The sequence below is a fragment of the Neoarius graeffei genome, chromosome 1, assembly GCF_027579695.1.
Source record: "Neoarius graeffei isolate fNeoGra1 chromosome 1, fNeoGra1.pri, whole genome shotgun sequence".
Taxonomy (NCBI): Eukaryota; Metazoa; Chordata; class Actinopteri; order Siluriformes; family Ariidae; genus Neoarius; species Neoarius graeffei.
Genome location: NC_083569.1, coordinates 56,347,152 through 56,364,648, shown reverse-complemented (window position 1 = coordinate 56,364,648; position 17,497 = coordinate 56,347,152). Strand labels below are relative to the sequence as shown.

Genomic DNA, 17,497 nt, shown 5'->3' with positions numbered 1-17,497 from the left:
AAGAACCAGTTTCAGTTCAGTGCAGATATAGAATAAATAAAGCGTGGATTTGCAATATAATGTGAGGGTTAATTTAGTATTAATGAGTTGATTTAGTATTACCGCCCAGTCTCAACTGCAAACAGAGCTCTCTTTATTATGTCTTTCTCTGCAGCAGTGACTGTCACATCACACACACACATTATCTCTAGCCGCTTTATCCTTCTACAGGGTCGCAGGCAAGCTGGAGCCTATCCCAGCTGACTACGGGCGAAAGGCGGGGTACACCCTGGACAAGTCGCCAGGAGCAGTGACTGTGATGCACAAATTTTTATAGGTTATCATAAATAACTTACTCAAGCAATTTCTTATGTCTTTTTTATTAGCACTTTATGCTGTCTAATATTGCCCCACCTTGTCCATATAATTTATTTATTTTTCTTTTCTATAAAAAAAATCTGCTTTTTTTGATAGTGCAACTAGTCTAATAAATTAATATCAGCTGCACTCTTAATTTTTTTTTTGAAGAAGAAGAAGTGTCTTTACTCTGTGTGAAATGAATCAGTTTCATGATAGACACTGCATACAAACATCCTTGAACCAAATTAGAAATTCAGAATCAAATTAAAAATCGCCCGAGGTACACTGAAAGTGAGGTTCAGGTCAATATTTTGGATCTCCTGAAAAGCATGAAGCAAAACAGAGTAACATAGTACTGCATGTCCACAGCGTTCTCGAGTTGTCTAATGAGTTTCAGCATGTGTAGTCAAGACCTATCAATTTTTCTGTTTCACTGAGCTGATGGAAATATGGTCCAATACGGTTTTAGTGGACTTCTAAGAGATATAGTAATATGTCTGGGCTGCACTAGTATTTTCCCAAGTCTTCTGTGTAGTTAAGTTGTACTAAATACTGTAGTTGAAAATGTGACACCATTTTGAATGGACTGAAAATCAGCACATGCAATGCAAATGTATACTTTCTTACTCATTTCTTTCCCCCACAGAACATCTACAATAACATGAGGCACTATGAATTATATTTAGTACTAGCGGTATAGTAATCTTCTGGGTGATATTCCTGTAAATAACGTGCTCTTGGTCCCCCTTTGAGCCAAAAGATTCACCATGACCTCTTACTCTCATTAATAATTTTGAGGGTTTTGTTCAGTAGCTTGCTTATTTTAGTTTGATATCTCATAACTCCTATTTGGTTTTGAACTTGAATGTAAGCTGTTGGGCTGTAGAGATTCATGGTTTTGCTGGTGATCTGCATAACTTTTGCAAATTATGCTCAAGGAATGCAATAAATGAATTCTTTCATCTACAGTATCTACTATCCTGGTAAGCTGAATAATTTATGTTGTGATTTGTTAGATATGGCTTACCATCCATCTGTCCAAAAGAATGGGTGGCAAAGAGTCTCCTCTACTTTAGGTCTGTCCTTTGGATCATGACTGATCATCCACTCCACCAAGTCCTTTGCTATTTCATCCTCCAGGTGTTCCAAAGAGTACTTCCCATCAAGAATATTAGCCTCACACCGGACACCTTTGCCAAACGGATGATGTCCAATGGAGAGGATGTAATACACCAACATTCCCGCAACCTAAAAGAGTTATAAAAGCAAAAATGATTCTTGGGTTTTAATTTTAATATTTATTATGGATTCTGCTTGACATCCAAAACCTGAATGTCAGAAGTCCTCTTGTAGCCACGGTTACTGTCCTCATCAACAGTTTCACTGGCTTTCCAGCACCTTGTCCCAGCAGGATTAGTGCGGCAAGTCGTCTCCCCCAACTTCAGCCTTCGACTTATGCCAAAATCAGCTAATCTCGCCTTTCCAGTTATATCTGTCAAATAATAATAATAATAATAATAATAATAATAATAAAATGGGTTAAAGGGCCACTGAAGTATGCACCAGTTATAAATAAATTAGACAGGACTGATAATTAAATAATGATTCCTACCAATCAGAACATTTTGAGGCTTGATGTCTCGATGAAGCACGCTGGTATCTTGGCTATGAAGAACCTTTAGGCTACAGAGTACTTCTTTGACAATTTTCTTCAGGACCTGTAGCTGCAGAGAACGGTCTTCTGGCAAATGGTTTTGGATGTACTCCTCCAGTGTGTATTCACAAAGTTGAAGGACAAGATACCCAAATTTGTCATCTTCTGCAAAGTCCACATATCGCACAATACAAGGATTGTCAAGCTCAGGAAGCCGTAGAAATTCCTCTTCATTTTTGAGGTCTTGATAATTGGACTTTAACATTCGTTTGACAGCTACCTCAGTGCCGTCATCTCTCAGTCCAAGAAAAACCTGTGTTCCATCACTTCCTTTAGCTATCTCAAATTCAGTGCAATCACCAATTGTGAGATTTCCCAGGCGATAAACCTTATTTGCTTCCATGCTAACAAGTTTCTCTAGCTTGGGCTTCCAGCGTTGGCTGATTGAATGCCATTTTCTTGACACTGATGAATCCTCAGTATGTGCTGCAAATGGATGCACAGTGGATTTTGACTCCTCAACTAAAGTCTTTTCAGTATCTGAATCAAGTTTTGATTTTTGTACAGCATCTTCTTTTGAGCTTGTCTCTTGCTGAATTCCTTTCTTCTTTTTTTCCTTCTTTGATAACGTGCTGTCTGCTATATCACCCAAGCTTGAACTTTGGGGTAATTTGAGATGTGTGTGCAGTTTTTGTAGTTTATCTTTAATTAAATCATCTGATTTGATGTCTACAGCAAAAAGAACCCCATCTGGCACTTGGGTTAATCCCCACGAATGAATGTGCTCTGGGACAAATTCATACAGGGCAGCAAACAAACGGTAAGCAAGAATGCTGATATCAGTTGAGCAGTTAGGCTCAGTGAGAGGCACAAGTGCATTGCAAAACTCTTCAAGAACAACAGAGTTAATATCATCAGCTGTAGGTTTTTGCTTAGAGAACTTGTCCACAGTCACACAAAGAATACTTAGTATTGGGGGATTGAACACATTTCCCTGCACTGTATTAGTGGGCAGTAAACCTTGGATCAGAATGGGTATGAGCTCATTAAATATCTGAGGGGATATTTCTCTCATCATGCAAATTACAGCATGTAGGCTGTTCAGTGCCATCATCCTATATTCATGAGGAATTCTGGGAAAGCGTTTGATAAATCCCTGGATGTAGGTGTCCGTTTTCTTGGAGTCTTTCAACCACTTTATGCTACTTTGTTGATATTGTTCTGCTGATCTGCCCACAACATTAAAGTATCTTTCAAAAAGTGCAAGAAGGGTAAAAGGATGTTCCTCAAGAAAATGTTCCCTACAGAAGTTAAAAACCTCTGACTGAGTTTTTTTGGGAACCATAGTAGTAAAATTGAAAAACATTCTACATTTCTCTACAGCTTCATTTCCTGCAGGTAATTCATTCATAAAAGTCTCTACTTTTTTATCAAGATCAGGAATTATCCTATAATTTATTTCAGGGTCAGCACCAGCTTCTATAAGTGCTTTGAATATGTCCACTCTGTTGTTCCTGGCAGCAAGCTGTAATGGTGTCATTATTTGCTGTTGATGACCATTTGGATTAGCTTTTGCAGCTATTAATCTTCTCACAATATTCAGTCGAACTCCTGCTGTATTTGCAGCGTAGTGGAGAGATGTTAGGCCGTTTGTGGACAGTATGTTGGGATCCGCATTTTCTCCAAGTAGAAAGTTACAAATCTTTTCATTCCCACATACAGCTGCTGCTGTCAGCAGGGTAACATCATCATTCCAGATTGCAGAAGAATACAGTTCATTAATATTGATTCCTTTAACTAGTTTCTTCAGTTTGTTTGATTTGTTGTCAACAATGCATTGTATTAATGGATTTGTTTTCCTTGGCTCCAATTCAACAGGAACCGGAACAGTAATGGAAAATGGTACAGGTATTTGGAATGCCATTGGTTCTCTCAACAGGACATTTGACAAATTGCGATGGCCTGGGTTATCACTTCAGCTTTGTCACTTCACATCCATACATTTTACTTTCAAGAAAAATCTGCATGCTACTGTAAAAGACACAGAAATAGACCATGATTAGTTCACAAGCTGAGATCATACCACAGAATTTATAGATTGAGATATATACTTACTTACAGAGTGCAATTACTGGACACATTATTACAATTCTCTTTGTTTTTAATCCAATTTCCTAGCTTACGAAATGATTTCCAATTGAAAACCTTTCTAAAAGGAAAACTATTTGTTGTAGTGTTCTTCCTAAAACCTTTACAAATTGTCCTGAGGAGACAAACTGAAAATCTAAGGGTAGTATCTCACTGGGCTGCGACAGCCTGCGACAAGTTGAAGACACAACAATTGCAATAAAATATGCAAATTTTCACTTGGAATCACACTGAATTGATATTCGCATATTTTATAGCAATTGTTGTGTCTCCAACTAGTCGCAGGCTGTCGCAGCCCAGTGAGATACACTCACACTTCCTGTCTCACAGAAACTGACTTGAGAAGGGTTTGTGACGGCTTTGCGACACCAGCGACGCATTTGCGGCTATTTTGAGAGAAATTTTGTCGCACTAAATTTTTGAACATGTTCAAAATTTCAGCGACGAAGGAGCGACACTTTGTGACTCATGCAAGGAAACTGAGAAGCCCTGCGAATGTTTCAACACACTTTTGAAACTCTCTTGCAAATGATGTTCGCAATTTGTTGCAAGCTGTCGCAGCCCAGTGAGAGACTGGCTTAGGTGGTAAAAAAGAACATGTATTGGTACAAACTGCAAGTGATTTAAATTTAAATTATTTGGTTTATTAGTTCGGGAATTGCTCATCGTTTTATCACCATGTATGGAAAATTTTTCACCTCTAAGGACCTGGTGTTTCGTGTGTATTTTGTATATGCTGAATTTGACACTGCATTAAAGCACCGTCTTTTCAAATATCTCCATTCAGCTGAAGCTATGAAGGACAAAAACCACCAGAAAGTATTATAAACTTATGATCAAGCATAATGAGACTGTTTGTTTACCGTTATGCCATGGTGTAAATAATGCCTTACCCATAAAGTTTGATTTTGACCAGGGTCTGTGTGGCAGAAGTACTCTCAGAATAGAGACCGAGCTCGCCACTGATCATTCACACAAGTTTAATGTGGTTAACAAGCATCACATTATAGGCCGACTTCCATTTGATCATAACTAATAGTAGAGACTTGTGCAGGTCTGAGCTCAGCCTTTATCTGATTGGGAGATAGAAGCTAGTCAAGTCAAGTTTATTTGTATAGCGCTTTTAACAATAAACATTGTCGCAAAGCAGCTTTACACAATTTGAACAACTTAAAACATGAGCTAATTTTAATCTCTAATCTATCCCCGATGAGCAAGCCTGTGGCGACGGTGGCAAGGAAAGACTCCCTCAGACGACATGAGGAAGAAACCTCGAGAGGAACCAGACTCAAAAGGGAACCCATCCTCATTTGGGCAACAGCAGACAGCATGACTATAATATTAACAGCTTTAACAAGAAGTCAGTTTCGTTGATGTTATAAACTCTTCATTGATGGAAACTTGAGTGCAAAACTGTTCATGACAACTGCAGTCCTAAAGTTAGCAAGTCAACTGTAGTCCTCAGCCGTAAAAGCATTACTGTAGGAGTCCAGAGCATCTTCCAAGTGCGACGTTCAACTGTCCTCATGGGGCCGTCCTCCACAGGAGCGATGTGATGAGACTCCGTCCAGACACAGGGCATCAGGATGGATCAGGCAGGTCTGAGGAGCAGAAGAGGTCAGCATCTCGATCCCAGGACCAACATGTAACTCAGAGGGACATATTTTTTTTGGGGGGGGGACACAGGTTGTTAGGTATGCCCAATGTCACCTGAATAAGTAGGAACAGTATACATATTGCACTGAGTACAAGCAGGGACTCCGGCAACTAACTATGACAGCATAACTAAAAGGGGAGAGCCAGAAGGTAACACAGGCATGAGGGAGCCCCGGGACATAAAGCAGCCAGCCACTACACCGTCAACAAACTTGAGGGAGCAAGCAAGTGGGGACTGACAGCATCCATGCATCCCAGTTTACCAAAACACTATGTCTGAGGACCCTCCAGATCTACACCTTTACCTCAAACACCATTAACAAAAGGCTTGACTAAACAGATGTTTTCAGCCTAGACTTAAACACAGACTGTATCTGAGTCCCGAACATTACTTGGAAGGCTGTTCCATAACTGTCGGGCTTTGTAAGAAAAGGCTCCGCCCCCTGATGTAGCCTTCACTATATGAGGTACCAGCAGATAGCCTGCACCTTTTGATATAAGTAGGTGTGGCGGGTCATAGAGGACCAGAAGTTCACTCAGGTACTGTGGTGCGAGACCATTTAGTGCTTTAAAGGTCAATAGTAGTACTTTATAATCAATACGAAATTTGATTGGGAGCCAATGCAATGTGGATAAGACAGGGGTGATGTGGTCATATTTTCTAGTTCTAGTAAGGACTCTTGCTGCTGCATTTTGAACTAACTGGATCTTGTTTATGCACTTATTGGAACATCCAGACTGTAAGGCATTACAATAATCCAACCTGGAGGTAACAAAAGCATGGACTAGTTTTTCCGCGTCGTGTAGTGACATTAAATTTCTTATCTTAGCAATATTTCTGAGATAAAAGAAAGCTATCCGGGTGATGTTATCAATGTGAGTTTCGAATGAAAGACTGGGGTCAATAATCACCCCGAGGTCTTTTACTGCTGCACGTGAAGAAACAGAAAGGCCATCCAGAGTTACTGTGTAATCAGAAAACTTACTTCTAGCTGCATGTGGTCCTAGTACTGTACAAGCACTTCAGTCTTGTCAGAGTTAAGCAGAAGGAAGTTCATAAGCATCCAGTGTCTAATGTCCTTTACACATTCCTCATTTCTATTAAGCTGGTGTCTTTCATCAGGTTTTGCAGAAACATACAACTGTGTGTCATCAGCATAACAGTGGAAACTAATACAATGTTTACGAATAATATCACCCAGAGGTAACATATATAAAGAAAAAAAAGCAGTGGACCCAAGACAGAACCTTGTGGAACACCAAACTTTACCTCAGTACGTCTAGAAATATCACCATTTATATCAACATACTGATAGTGATTAGATAAATAAGACGTGAGCCAGGAGAGGGCCGTTCCCTTAACTCCCACAACATTTTCTAGTCTATCCAAAAGAATGGAATGATCAATGGTATCAAATGCTGCACTAAGGTCAAGCAACACAACTAGTGAGACACAGCCCTGATCAGACGCCAACAGTAGATCGTTTACTACTTTAACCAAAGCTGTCTCTGTGCTATGATTAGGTCTAAATCCTGACTGATACATTTCATGGATGTTATTCCTCTGTAAATATGAGCACAACTGCTGTGCCACAGCTTTTTCAAGGATCTTGGAGATAAAGGGGAGGTTTGATATTGGCTGATAATTGGACAGCTGACAGGGATCAAGGTCAGGTTTTTTAATCAGGGGTTTGATAACTGCTAGTTTAAAGGATTTGGGTACATAGCCAATCGTAAGAGAAGAATTTATTATTTTTAGAAGCAGTTCAATTACTTCAGGTATTATCTGTTTGAATAGATGTGTAGGTAAGGGATCTAGTACGCAAGTTGAGGCTTTTGATGCCGAGATTAATGAAAGTAATTCAGTTTCTTTTAGGGGAGTAAAACATTCAAATTTATGATCTGATACAGTTATATTGTTAACTACAGGGTCACTTGTGGGCGGCACGGTGGTGTAGTGGTTAGCGCTGTCGCCTCACAGCAAGAAGGTCCGGGTTCGAGCCCTGTGGCCGGCGAGGGCCTTTCTGTGCAGAGTTTGCATGTTCTCCCCGTGTCCGCGTGGGTTTCCTCCGGGTGCTCCGGTTTCCCCCACAGTCCAAAGACATGCAAGTTAGGTTAACTGGTGACTCTAAAAAATTTTCCGTAGGTGTGAATGTGAGTGTGAATTGTTGTCTGTGTCTATGCGTCAGCCCTGTGATGACCTGGCGACTTGTCCAGGGTGTACCCCGCCTTTCGCCCGTAGTCAGCTGGGATAGGCTCCAGCTTGCCTGCGACCCTGTAGAACAGGATAAAGCGGCGACAGATAATGAGATGAGAAGAGAGATGAGACATGGTCACTTGCATTGTCTGACCTTAAATTAGTAGTTTGAATTTTTTGTCAGATATTCTCAATTTTGTCATTAAAAAAAAAAAAAAAAATCATGAAATCGTTGCTACTACAGGTATGCATGTGTCTATAGTGGACTTATTCCTGGTTAATTTTGCTACAGTATTAAATAGGAATCTAGGATTATTTTTGTTATCTTCTATTAGGGAGGAGAGACATGTTGATCTAGCAGCACTAAGAGCTTTTCTAAACTTCAGGAAGCTCTCCTTCCACGCTAATTTGAACACTACCAATTTTGCTTGACGCCATTTATGTTCCAATTTTCAAGTGGTCTGTTTTAATGTGCGAGTGTCATCATTATACCAGGGTGCTAATTTTTTGTCTCTGACTATTTTCCTTTTAAGAGGAGCTACATTATCTAAGGTATGGCGGAATGTTGACTCTAAGCATTCAGTTGCCTGATCAAGTTCTGCAGGGGCTGACAGTGACCCAATCAAAGTTGACAGCTCTGGGAGATCATTTATAAAGCTCTGTGCAGTAGTTGACGCGAATGTACGTTTAATACGGTAGCGTGGTGAGGTGCATATATTATTACTCAGACATAGTTTGAATGAGATGAGATAATGATCTGAGATAACTTCAGACTGTGGAAGTATGACTATATTGTCTGTTTAAACTGAATGTTAGTATTAGCTCGAGGGTGTGACCACCATTATGGGTCGGTCCTATGACATTCTGATTAATCCCTACTGAATCTAAAATGGACACAAATGCTGTTCTTAAAGGGTCTTCTGGGTTATCAAAGTGAATATTAAAATCTCCGACAACTAAAGCTTTGTCTAAGGAAATCAGGGATGTGATTGGCCAAGGACAAAAAAAGCAGGAAAATATATAGACCCATAATGTGACACGGCAGCAGTGTGGTGTGGTATGGCGCGGCAACAGTGCAGCCACTACACACAGTAACCTCATTTTGACACTTTTAATGAAAAGTGCAATACGCAAACATTTAGTGCCAATTTTCATCATTGGAAAACAATTATTTTGAGGGCAAACAACCTCAAACATCAAACAATAGGTGCAGATATTAGAACAGGTGATGAGCACACACTCACTGTCATTTTTTTCAAAATATGCACAATAACAATGTCAGTAAGTGTAGTATAAAGTCAAGAAGTGTAACAAAGTACAAAGTCAGGAAGTGTAACATGGACATACAAGTGAAAAAACACTAAACTCCCTCATCAACAGCTTTAATGTCAGGGCTATTCACTGCAAGTCTGGCCATAAGTCCAAAGTATGCTGGAAAAGATATAATAAAATAAATTATACAATTATGACACAATCCCTGCATATTTTAGCCAATAAACACAAACTGCAGTACACATGAACGTGGTCTATCACCAGTATACTGACATTGTTATTATGCAGCATGTATGATAATGTGCTATGCAGCCAAGATGGACTATAATAATAGTTCAAGTTTTTCATCAGCATCAATGTTGATGTTGATATGTTGCCTACACTGTTATGTTATTATGAACCACATTGAACATTCTGTAATTAAGCAATATAACAAGGGTGGGAGTGTGGCTGTTCCTGGATATCCTCACAGGTGTGGTTTAGCTGCAGGCATGAAGCCGGGGCTGAGAGTAATCAATGAGTATTGCTATCTTGGCAAGGCATTCCAATCATCTCTACCAACTCAACTACAGAACAGGGTATACTGTACAGCAATCCTTAAATTAAATTTAATACCTTTTTTTTTTTACTACCTTTAGATTTTTCAGGCATGAAAATGGGTCAGGGGTTGAAAAGGTGAGAAGGGTGCGCACGCGCGGGGGTGGGGTATTGTCGGGCGACGGGCGTTGGTGGTGCGGAGGAAATACTTCCGGTACACTGATGTATCGCAGTTTGGACGTGAACAATCAAAGCATGGCTGCCCTTGTTTGCATAATTTATGTCCTTGTGGCAGAGGACACACCTGGCCAATCCCTCTCTGTCAATTTTCTTAAAGAAATCCCCAACATGAAAGGACACCTCTTGTCCCTTCACAGATACCTTGCCCTCCAGCTTAAGCCAGGCCCACTTCCAGCTGCATTTAATGCCTGCATCCAGCTTAACAGCTGCAGCGTCCTCTTCCCCTAACACACTCATTCTAAGGATAATGTTTGTATTAGTGCAAGTGGTACATCAGTATCAACTGTAAACCACTCTCTACTGTTAGTCCGTGACCTAGAGGGGTTGGTCGTTACCGAAAAAGTGGCAAAGGCTACCATACCTTTTCTGAAAGCTTGGAGTCTCAGCTTTTCAATGATGTATGATGGCCATCTGACAGGAGTAGCTGTTTTGAGTTATCACACATAATGTAAACTAAGATTGAGAAAATATTGTGTATAAATCAAGCAGAACACTGATATTGCCGAAATCTATATTGGACATATTGGAATATTTTATTTTGTTATGTTTGGCATCGGCGGCACGGTGGTGTAGTGGTTAGCGCTGTCGCCTCACAGCAAGAAGGTCCTGGGTTCGAGCCCCATGGCCGGCGAGGGCCTTTCTGTGTGGAGTTTGCATGTTCTCCCCGTGTCCGCGTGGGTTTCCTCCGGGTGCTCCGGTTTCCCCCACAGTCCAAAGACATGCAGGTTAGGTTAACTGGTGACTCTAAATTGACCGTAGGTGTGAATGTGAGTGTGAATGGTTGTCTGTGTCTATGCGTCAGCCCTGTGATGACCTGGTGACTTGTCCAGGGTGTACCCTGCCTTTCGCCCGTAGTCAGCTGGGATAGGCTCCAGCTTGCCTGCGACCCTGTAGAAGGATAAAGCGGCTAGAGATAATGAGATGAGATGAGATGTTTGGCATCATTTTAAAGGGGAGACTCTGAGCTTTCATTTAAATCCTTTTGTGAGCATTTTAGATGAGTACAGCCAACCCTGGAGCTCTTCAAACTTTTAATCACACACATTTTCCTTCCATTTCCGCCTAAGTCATCCTTTGTCTTTTAATTCTGTGGCACCAGGGAGCACCAGAAAAACAAAATCCAAACACTGAAATACTGGAATGACCCTGAGGATTCAGAAAATGTACCATTTACCCATATTATCTGATTTGGAGGGGGGATTTTCAGTCTGATAACAGACATGGCGTTTTTTCAAAGACAAAACAGTAGTGTACGATTCTAATTTGTTGACATGTCGAGTTGAAAGTCTGAGGTAAAACATTTTTAGAAAGAGTTGTTATTCAGCATTTTGAGATATTTCAAAGGGTCCTTAATACATGTCCACCACATATAATTTATATCAGGTCCCAACTTTCATGGAATTTACATTACAAAATGAATACAGTGTTCTGCTTGATTTATACGCAATATTTTCTCAACCTTAGTTTACCTTATGTGTGATAACTCAAAACAGCTACTCTTGTCAGATGGCCATCATACATCACTGAAAAGCTGAGAATCCAAGCTTTCAGAAAAGGTATGGTAGCCTTTTCCACTTTTTCGGTAACGGTTTCCATATTTTGAGGCCCTGGCTCACGGTCTATGTGTTCACACCAGAAACTACTAAAGCTTTAATGGCCAGAAGTAGGCTAGCTGACTTAGAATGGTGACAAAAGCTACAGCAGCGACTAAAAATAATATCATCAACATAACGATTTACACAACAGCTTTAGTGGCTTTTGGTCTAAACACACGGCAAGCCTTTCGTGACACACTCTTCCCTGTTGTCTTCTCTCTAATTTCGCGCTGAAAAAAATTGATGCCCCGTCTTGTCAATGGATGGAGCCCGGGCAGTAAATGTGAGACGCCCGCTTTCGCTATTTTAGATGGCTCAAAACCATTACGTTTTAATGAATCAAATAACAGTGTAAAACAGTGGAGTGTAAAAAAGACCAGGGTTCACAAGTTTTTATTTTGTCACAAAAGGCTTCAAGCATGGGCCAAAGCATAGGCTAACAAGTTTTAGAGTTTACCACTTCACCTTCAGCCTTTTCAGCCCCTCATGTGAATATTATCCTCACACGTCCCTGAAATACCAATTACAGAGATAATAGAAAGAAGTTTGTGTTTCTTCTTTTATGTTACCGTTAACTACATAAGCTTTAAGCTAACTTAATATCTGGCAAACGGGAGCTATTATTTTCACCAGAGCTTCGGCTAGCTCTGGCAGTGTTCAACGCAAGCTGTAGCGAACGGCAGTAACTTTGTTATACCGCACAAAATATGAAAATGATTGAAACCATAACTCACCAAATTCAATCCGCTGGTAAATGCAGGTAAATGTGTAAGTTACGCTCTGGTCTGCCTTGTCCCAGGCCATCCTTAAAAAAAAAAAATCAGTTTCCTGTCCACCGGGTGAGCAAAAAAAATTTTCAGTCAGGAGGGAGGGATTTTTATTTTTAATTTTTTTTTATTATATATGGATGGATAAGAAATCGCAATGCTGTGTTTGCTTTTTCTTTCAGTACTTTCTTATTACAAAAGCAGACACATTTAATAAAATGACAGTTTAATCAACTGAAACTTGTACAAAAACTTTAAGTTAGCATTTTAAATGCTGACTGCAACATTTGCAAAACTTTTACAAAGGTACTTAAAATGTCCGACACACGGACTTTTTGTAGTTCTAAATCGAGCGTTAGGCCTAGTTCGGATGAAATTACACTATTAAAATGATCACTGAATGATTTGTTTTTCTGAATCTTTACTATTTTGTTGTTTGCTAGAATACCATTTTGCGATTTCACACTTAAGCAAATGTTTGAAAACTCTGGATCTCCTTCCTTCATGGTGGCTGCCATTTTTTTTGTGCCGCACGGCGCATGCGCAGAGCTGATTCGACAGGGCTTTCCACAAGCAGCGGCTGCGGCCACACAATTAAGTCCAGCCGGCTACTTTAATGACTATTTTTGTAGCCCACAGGCTCTAAATATTAATTTTCGATTTTAATAAAATTAAATGTTTATCTAACGGACTGACAATAATGTCAAACTGAACCGCACTCATTTAAGTTGTGATCGCGCTGTTTGTACCGATAATAACCACAAATTCCCAGCAGACTTCGTTGATCAGGGGAGAGGAACTCATCCGCGGCCCCGACATGCGGTGTGTGCGCACGCGCGCACTCGGCGGAGGCAGTAGTGTGCGCGCGCACTCGGTGTAGGCAGTATGAACTTTAGTGGAAAGCCCTGGGAATGCGTAAATGTCAAGTTCGAGTTTAGATTTACGAACCCGAAAAAAATGTCGAAAAACCGGCGTTAAAAAAAAATTTCACCCGCACAAACGGCACTCACCCGGCCGGTGGACCGGAAACAGAGCATTTTTTTAATAATGGCCCCAGGTGGATATGTCCTGCTTCTCGTTCTCCCAGCTTTGCAATTCAACCACAGGCTCTCTCCATGCACTCCAAGTACACGTGAAGAGTGTGCGCATGATTGGAATAATGGAACGCAGTTTGGCATATGATTGGTTCTCGGCAGCGAAGCAGCCAGGAGGATTTACTGACCGTCCAAGTGTCATTTAAAGGGCCGATTTCTGAAGTGCTCAGTTTGCGTATTAAGTCAATCATATGATAATTTAAAAAAAAATCTCCCGACCCCCCCCCCCCAAAAAAAAATCTCCTCGGATCTACACGATTCGCGTAGGTCACCCTTTTTGACTTCAAAACGGCGAATTTCGCCGAAAGGTGAGAGATTTTCATGCCTGATTTTTACACCATCATGACAGAGTTGCAAGTGTTAATCAGCGACCTTTTGTAATGTGTACACAGATTAACATATATGCTATACATACTAGTGTTTCAAATGACAAACAACCAGTGAATTGCTATGACGTCGGCATCAAACTGTTGAGACCTCAGGTTTGAGACGATAATCTTGATAGGCTAAAGCCCACCATTTAAACGAACTGATGCGAATTGTAGCAGACAGAATTTCAATCAAATTAGGACACCTCATAGTCCAAAAAAAATACCTCTACAACCAAATTTAACACTTAATTGCCTTGTTCACTTAACGTTCACTTAACGCTAACATTCTAAAACCTTAGTAACATTAGGAAGCCATCTCATGCGAACGGCTAGGCAATTGCTAGGCAAAGAATTTTGTTAGCTGTGGCAAATCATGTTGAATGCTGACACGTGAAACTTTCCTTTCCCAAAAACAAAAAAATGCCTTTTTCCAACTATACAAGTAAATCATCTAAACACTTTCAAGAGGAGAAATGTTTACTCACCGATACCTGCAGTTTTCTTTTTTTTTCAACCTAGCCTGGTAGCTACACATTGACTAACCTGGCTAGTACCATAACTGGCTAACTAAGAAACATTTGACTAACGTTAGCATTAATACCACTGTGGCAAATCTTGGACATTGAGATCAGTGAAAAACTATTAGATAATAGGCATGCAAACAAATACATGAAAACAATATTAGCATAGGCCTACCTGAATCATCCAAATGTCGATCCTATTGACAGCTGAAGACATCGAAGACACTGGTATGCTACGTCACACACGAGAGTAGAGTGACGGCTGCATCCATTCCAACAACAAACTGACTACTAACGCGCGTGCGTCTTACATTACTTGACTCGGGTCACATAAAGGTTACTCTCGCGTTATGCATAATGGGCTTTTTTTATTATTATTGGTACCGCTTAACCTAGGGTAGGTTATTATGCGCACGCGTGGCTCATTGGAGTTGCCTATGGGTAATGTGGTCCTACCCCTCCCAAAAAAAAAAAAAAACGAATTTGCATGATTCACGAGGGTCGCATTTTTATGCCTGAAAATCCGGAATTCTGGAAAAATCCGGAAGAATCACATCCTCGGGAAATAACCAGATCTGAGGTAAAATCTGCAAATTCAGAAAGAAACTCAGAATATGGCCCTGGGGGCCGGTAAATAATAAGTAATGGAATTAACTGGGTAGACCTATTTTTCGAGGCTACATACATTATGAGTATGAAGAACTTCAAATGTATTAAATTTATAACCAGGTTTTTGTGTTACACCTAGATAATCGTTATAAATAACCGCGACGCCTCCTCCTCTGCCAGTTAGACGAGGCTGGTTATATAACTGTATCCAGGAGGACTCGCTTCATTTAATGCTATATATTCATTTGGCTTAATCCATGTTTCAGTTAAACAAAGTAGATTAAACTCCTGATCAGTAATGAGTTCATTAACCGTTAGCGCTTTAGATGCAAGAGATCTAATATTTAATAGCCCCACCTTTAGATTAAAGGTGCTGGCAGCAGCTGTACAGTCAGTATGATCTAATTTTATATTGATTAGGTTACTGGAACAAACTCTCTGAATATTTCTACCTTTTTGTTTAGCTCGGGGAACAGACACGGTCTTGATGTAGTGGACCAAGTGACGACTCTGTGCAGCTAGCAGACAGTCGGTTTAGCCTGTTCGTCTGCTCCCTGGCCTTGGCTCTGGATTGTCAGAAATTAACTAGGCCTGTTCTGAGACTATGACCTATGCTGCAGGAAATGAGAGCAGCACCTTCCCGAGTGGGATGGATACCGTCCTGCCCTAACAGGCCAGCAGTGCCCTCAAAATTAGCCCAATTATCTATAAAGCCCACACTGTTTTCAGAGCACCACCTGGACAACCAGCAGTTCAGTGACCATACAGTGGGGCAAAAAAAGTATTTAGTCAGCCACCAATTGTGCAAGTTCTCCCACTTAAAAAGATGAGAGAGGCCTGTAATTTTCATCATAGGTACACTTCAACTATGAGAGACAGAATGGGGGGAAAGAATCCAGGAAATCACATTGTAGGATTTTTAATGAATTAATTGGTAAATTCCTCGGTAAAATAAGTATTTGGTCACCTACAAACAAGCAAGATTTCTGGCTCTCACAGACCTGTAACTACTTCTTTAAGAGGCTCCTCTGTCCTCCACTCGTTACCTGTATTAATGGCACCTGTTTGAACTTGTTATCAGTATAAAAGACACCTGTCCACAACCTCAAACAGTCACACTCCAAACTCCACTATGGCCAAGACCAAAGAGCTGTCAAAGGACACCAGAAACAAAACTGTAGACCTGCGCCAGGCTGGGAAGACTGAATCTGCAATAGGTAAGCAGCTTGGTGTGAAGAAATCAACTGTGGGAGCAATTATTAGAAAATGGAAGACATACAAGACCACTGATAATCTCCTTTGATCTGGGGCTCCATGCAAGATCTCACCCCGTGGGGTCAAAATGATCACAAGAACAGTGAGCAAAAATCCCAGAACCACACAGGGGGAACTATTGAATGACCTGCAGAGAGCTGGGACCAAAGTAACAAAGGCTACCATCAGTAACACACTACGCCGCCAGGGACTCAAATCCTGCAGTGCCAGACGTGTCCCCCTGCTTAAGCCAGTACATGTCCAGGCCCGTCTGAAGTTTGCTAGAGAGCATTTGGATGATCCAGAAGAGGATTGGGAGAATGTCATATGGTCAGATGAAACCAAAATAGAACTTTTTGGTAAAAACTCAACTTGTCGTGTTTGGAGGAGAAAGAATGCTGAGTTGCATCCAAAGAACACCATGCCTACTGTGAAGCATGGGGGTGGAAACATCATGCTTTGGGGCTGTTTTTCTGCAAAGGGACCAGGACGACTGATCCGTGTAAAGGAAAGAATGAATGGGGCCATGTATCGTGAGATTTTGAGTGAAAACCTCCTTCCATCAGCAAGGGCATTGAAGATGAAACGTGGCTGGGTCTTTCAGCATGACAATGATCCCAAACACACCACCCGGGCAACGAAGGAGTGGCTTCGTAAGAAGCATTTCAAGGTCCTGGAGTGGCCTAGCCAGTCTCCAGATCTCAACCCCATAGAAAATCTTTGGAGGGAGTTGAAAGTCCGTGTTGCCCAGCGACAGCCCCAAAACATCACTGCTCTAGAGGAGATCTTCATGGAGGAATGGGCCAAAATACCAGCAACAGTGTGTGAAAACCTTGTGAAGACTTACAGAAAACGTTTGACCTCTGTCATTGCCAACAAAGGGTATATAACAAAGTATTGAGAAACTTTTGTTATTGACCAAATACTTATTTTCCACCATAATTTGCAAATAAATTCTTTAAAAATCAGACAATGTGATTTTCTGGATTTTTTTTCTCATTTTGTCTCTCATAGTTGAGGTATACCTATGATGAAAATTACAGGCCTCTCTCATCTTTTTAAGTGGGAGAACTTGCACAATTGGTGACTGACTAAATACTTTTTTGCCCCACTGTAGCCTGCTGTAAGCTACATCGCCATGCCGCATTGGGATGGGGCCAGAGCGTACTACAGCATCGGACATTGCCTTCGCTAATTTAAACACCTCTACAAAGTTACTCTTAGTAACCTCAGACTGACGAAA

At 40.8% G+C, this 17,497-nt stretch overlaps 1 protein-coding gene across 5 annotated transcripts in view; it reads right to left on the bottom strand.

Moving 5' to 3' along the window:
- Window positions 1–17,497, bottom strand: part of LOC132895057 (uncharacterized) — a 41,407-nt gene that overhangs the window by 13,319 nt on the left and 10,591 nt on the right. For all 5 annotated transcript variants that reach the window (XM_060935245.1, XM_060935237.1, XM_060935260.1 and 2 more), the window contains 3 exons: window positions 1,952–4,024; window positions 1,668–1,831; window positions 1,367–1,587 (listed from right to left, as the gene is read on the bottom strand). In XM_060935245.1, coding sequence (XP_060791228.1) covers window positions 1,367–1,587; window positions 1,668–1,831; window positions 1,952–3,917 — 2,351 coding nt within the window. In that variant the 5' untranslated portion in view covers window positions 3,918–4,024. The remainder of the gene's footprint in view (window positions 1–1,366; window positions 1,588–1,667; window positions 1,832–1,951; window positions 4,025–17,497) is intronic.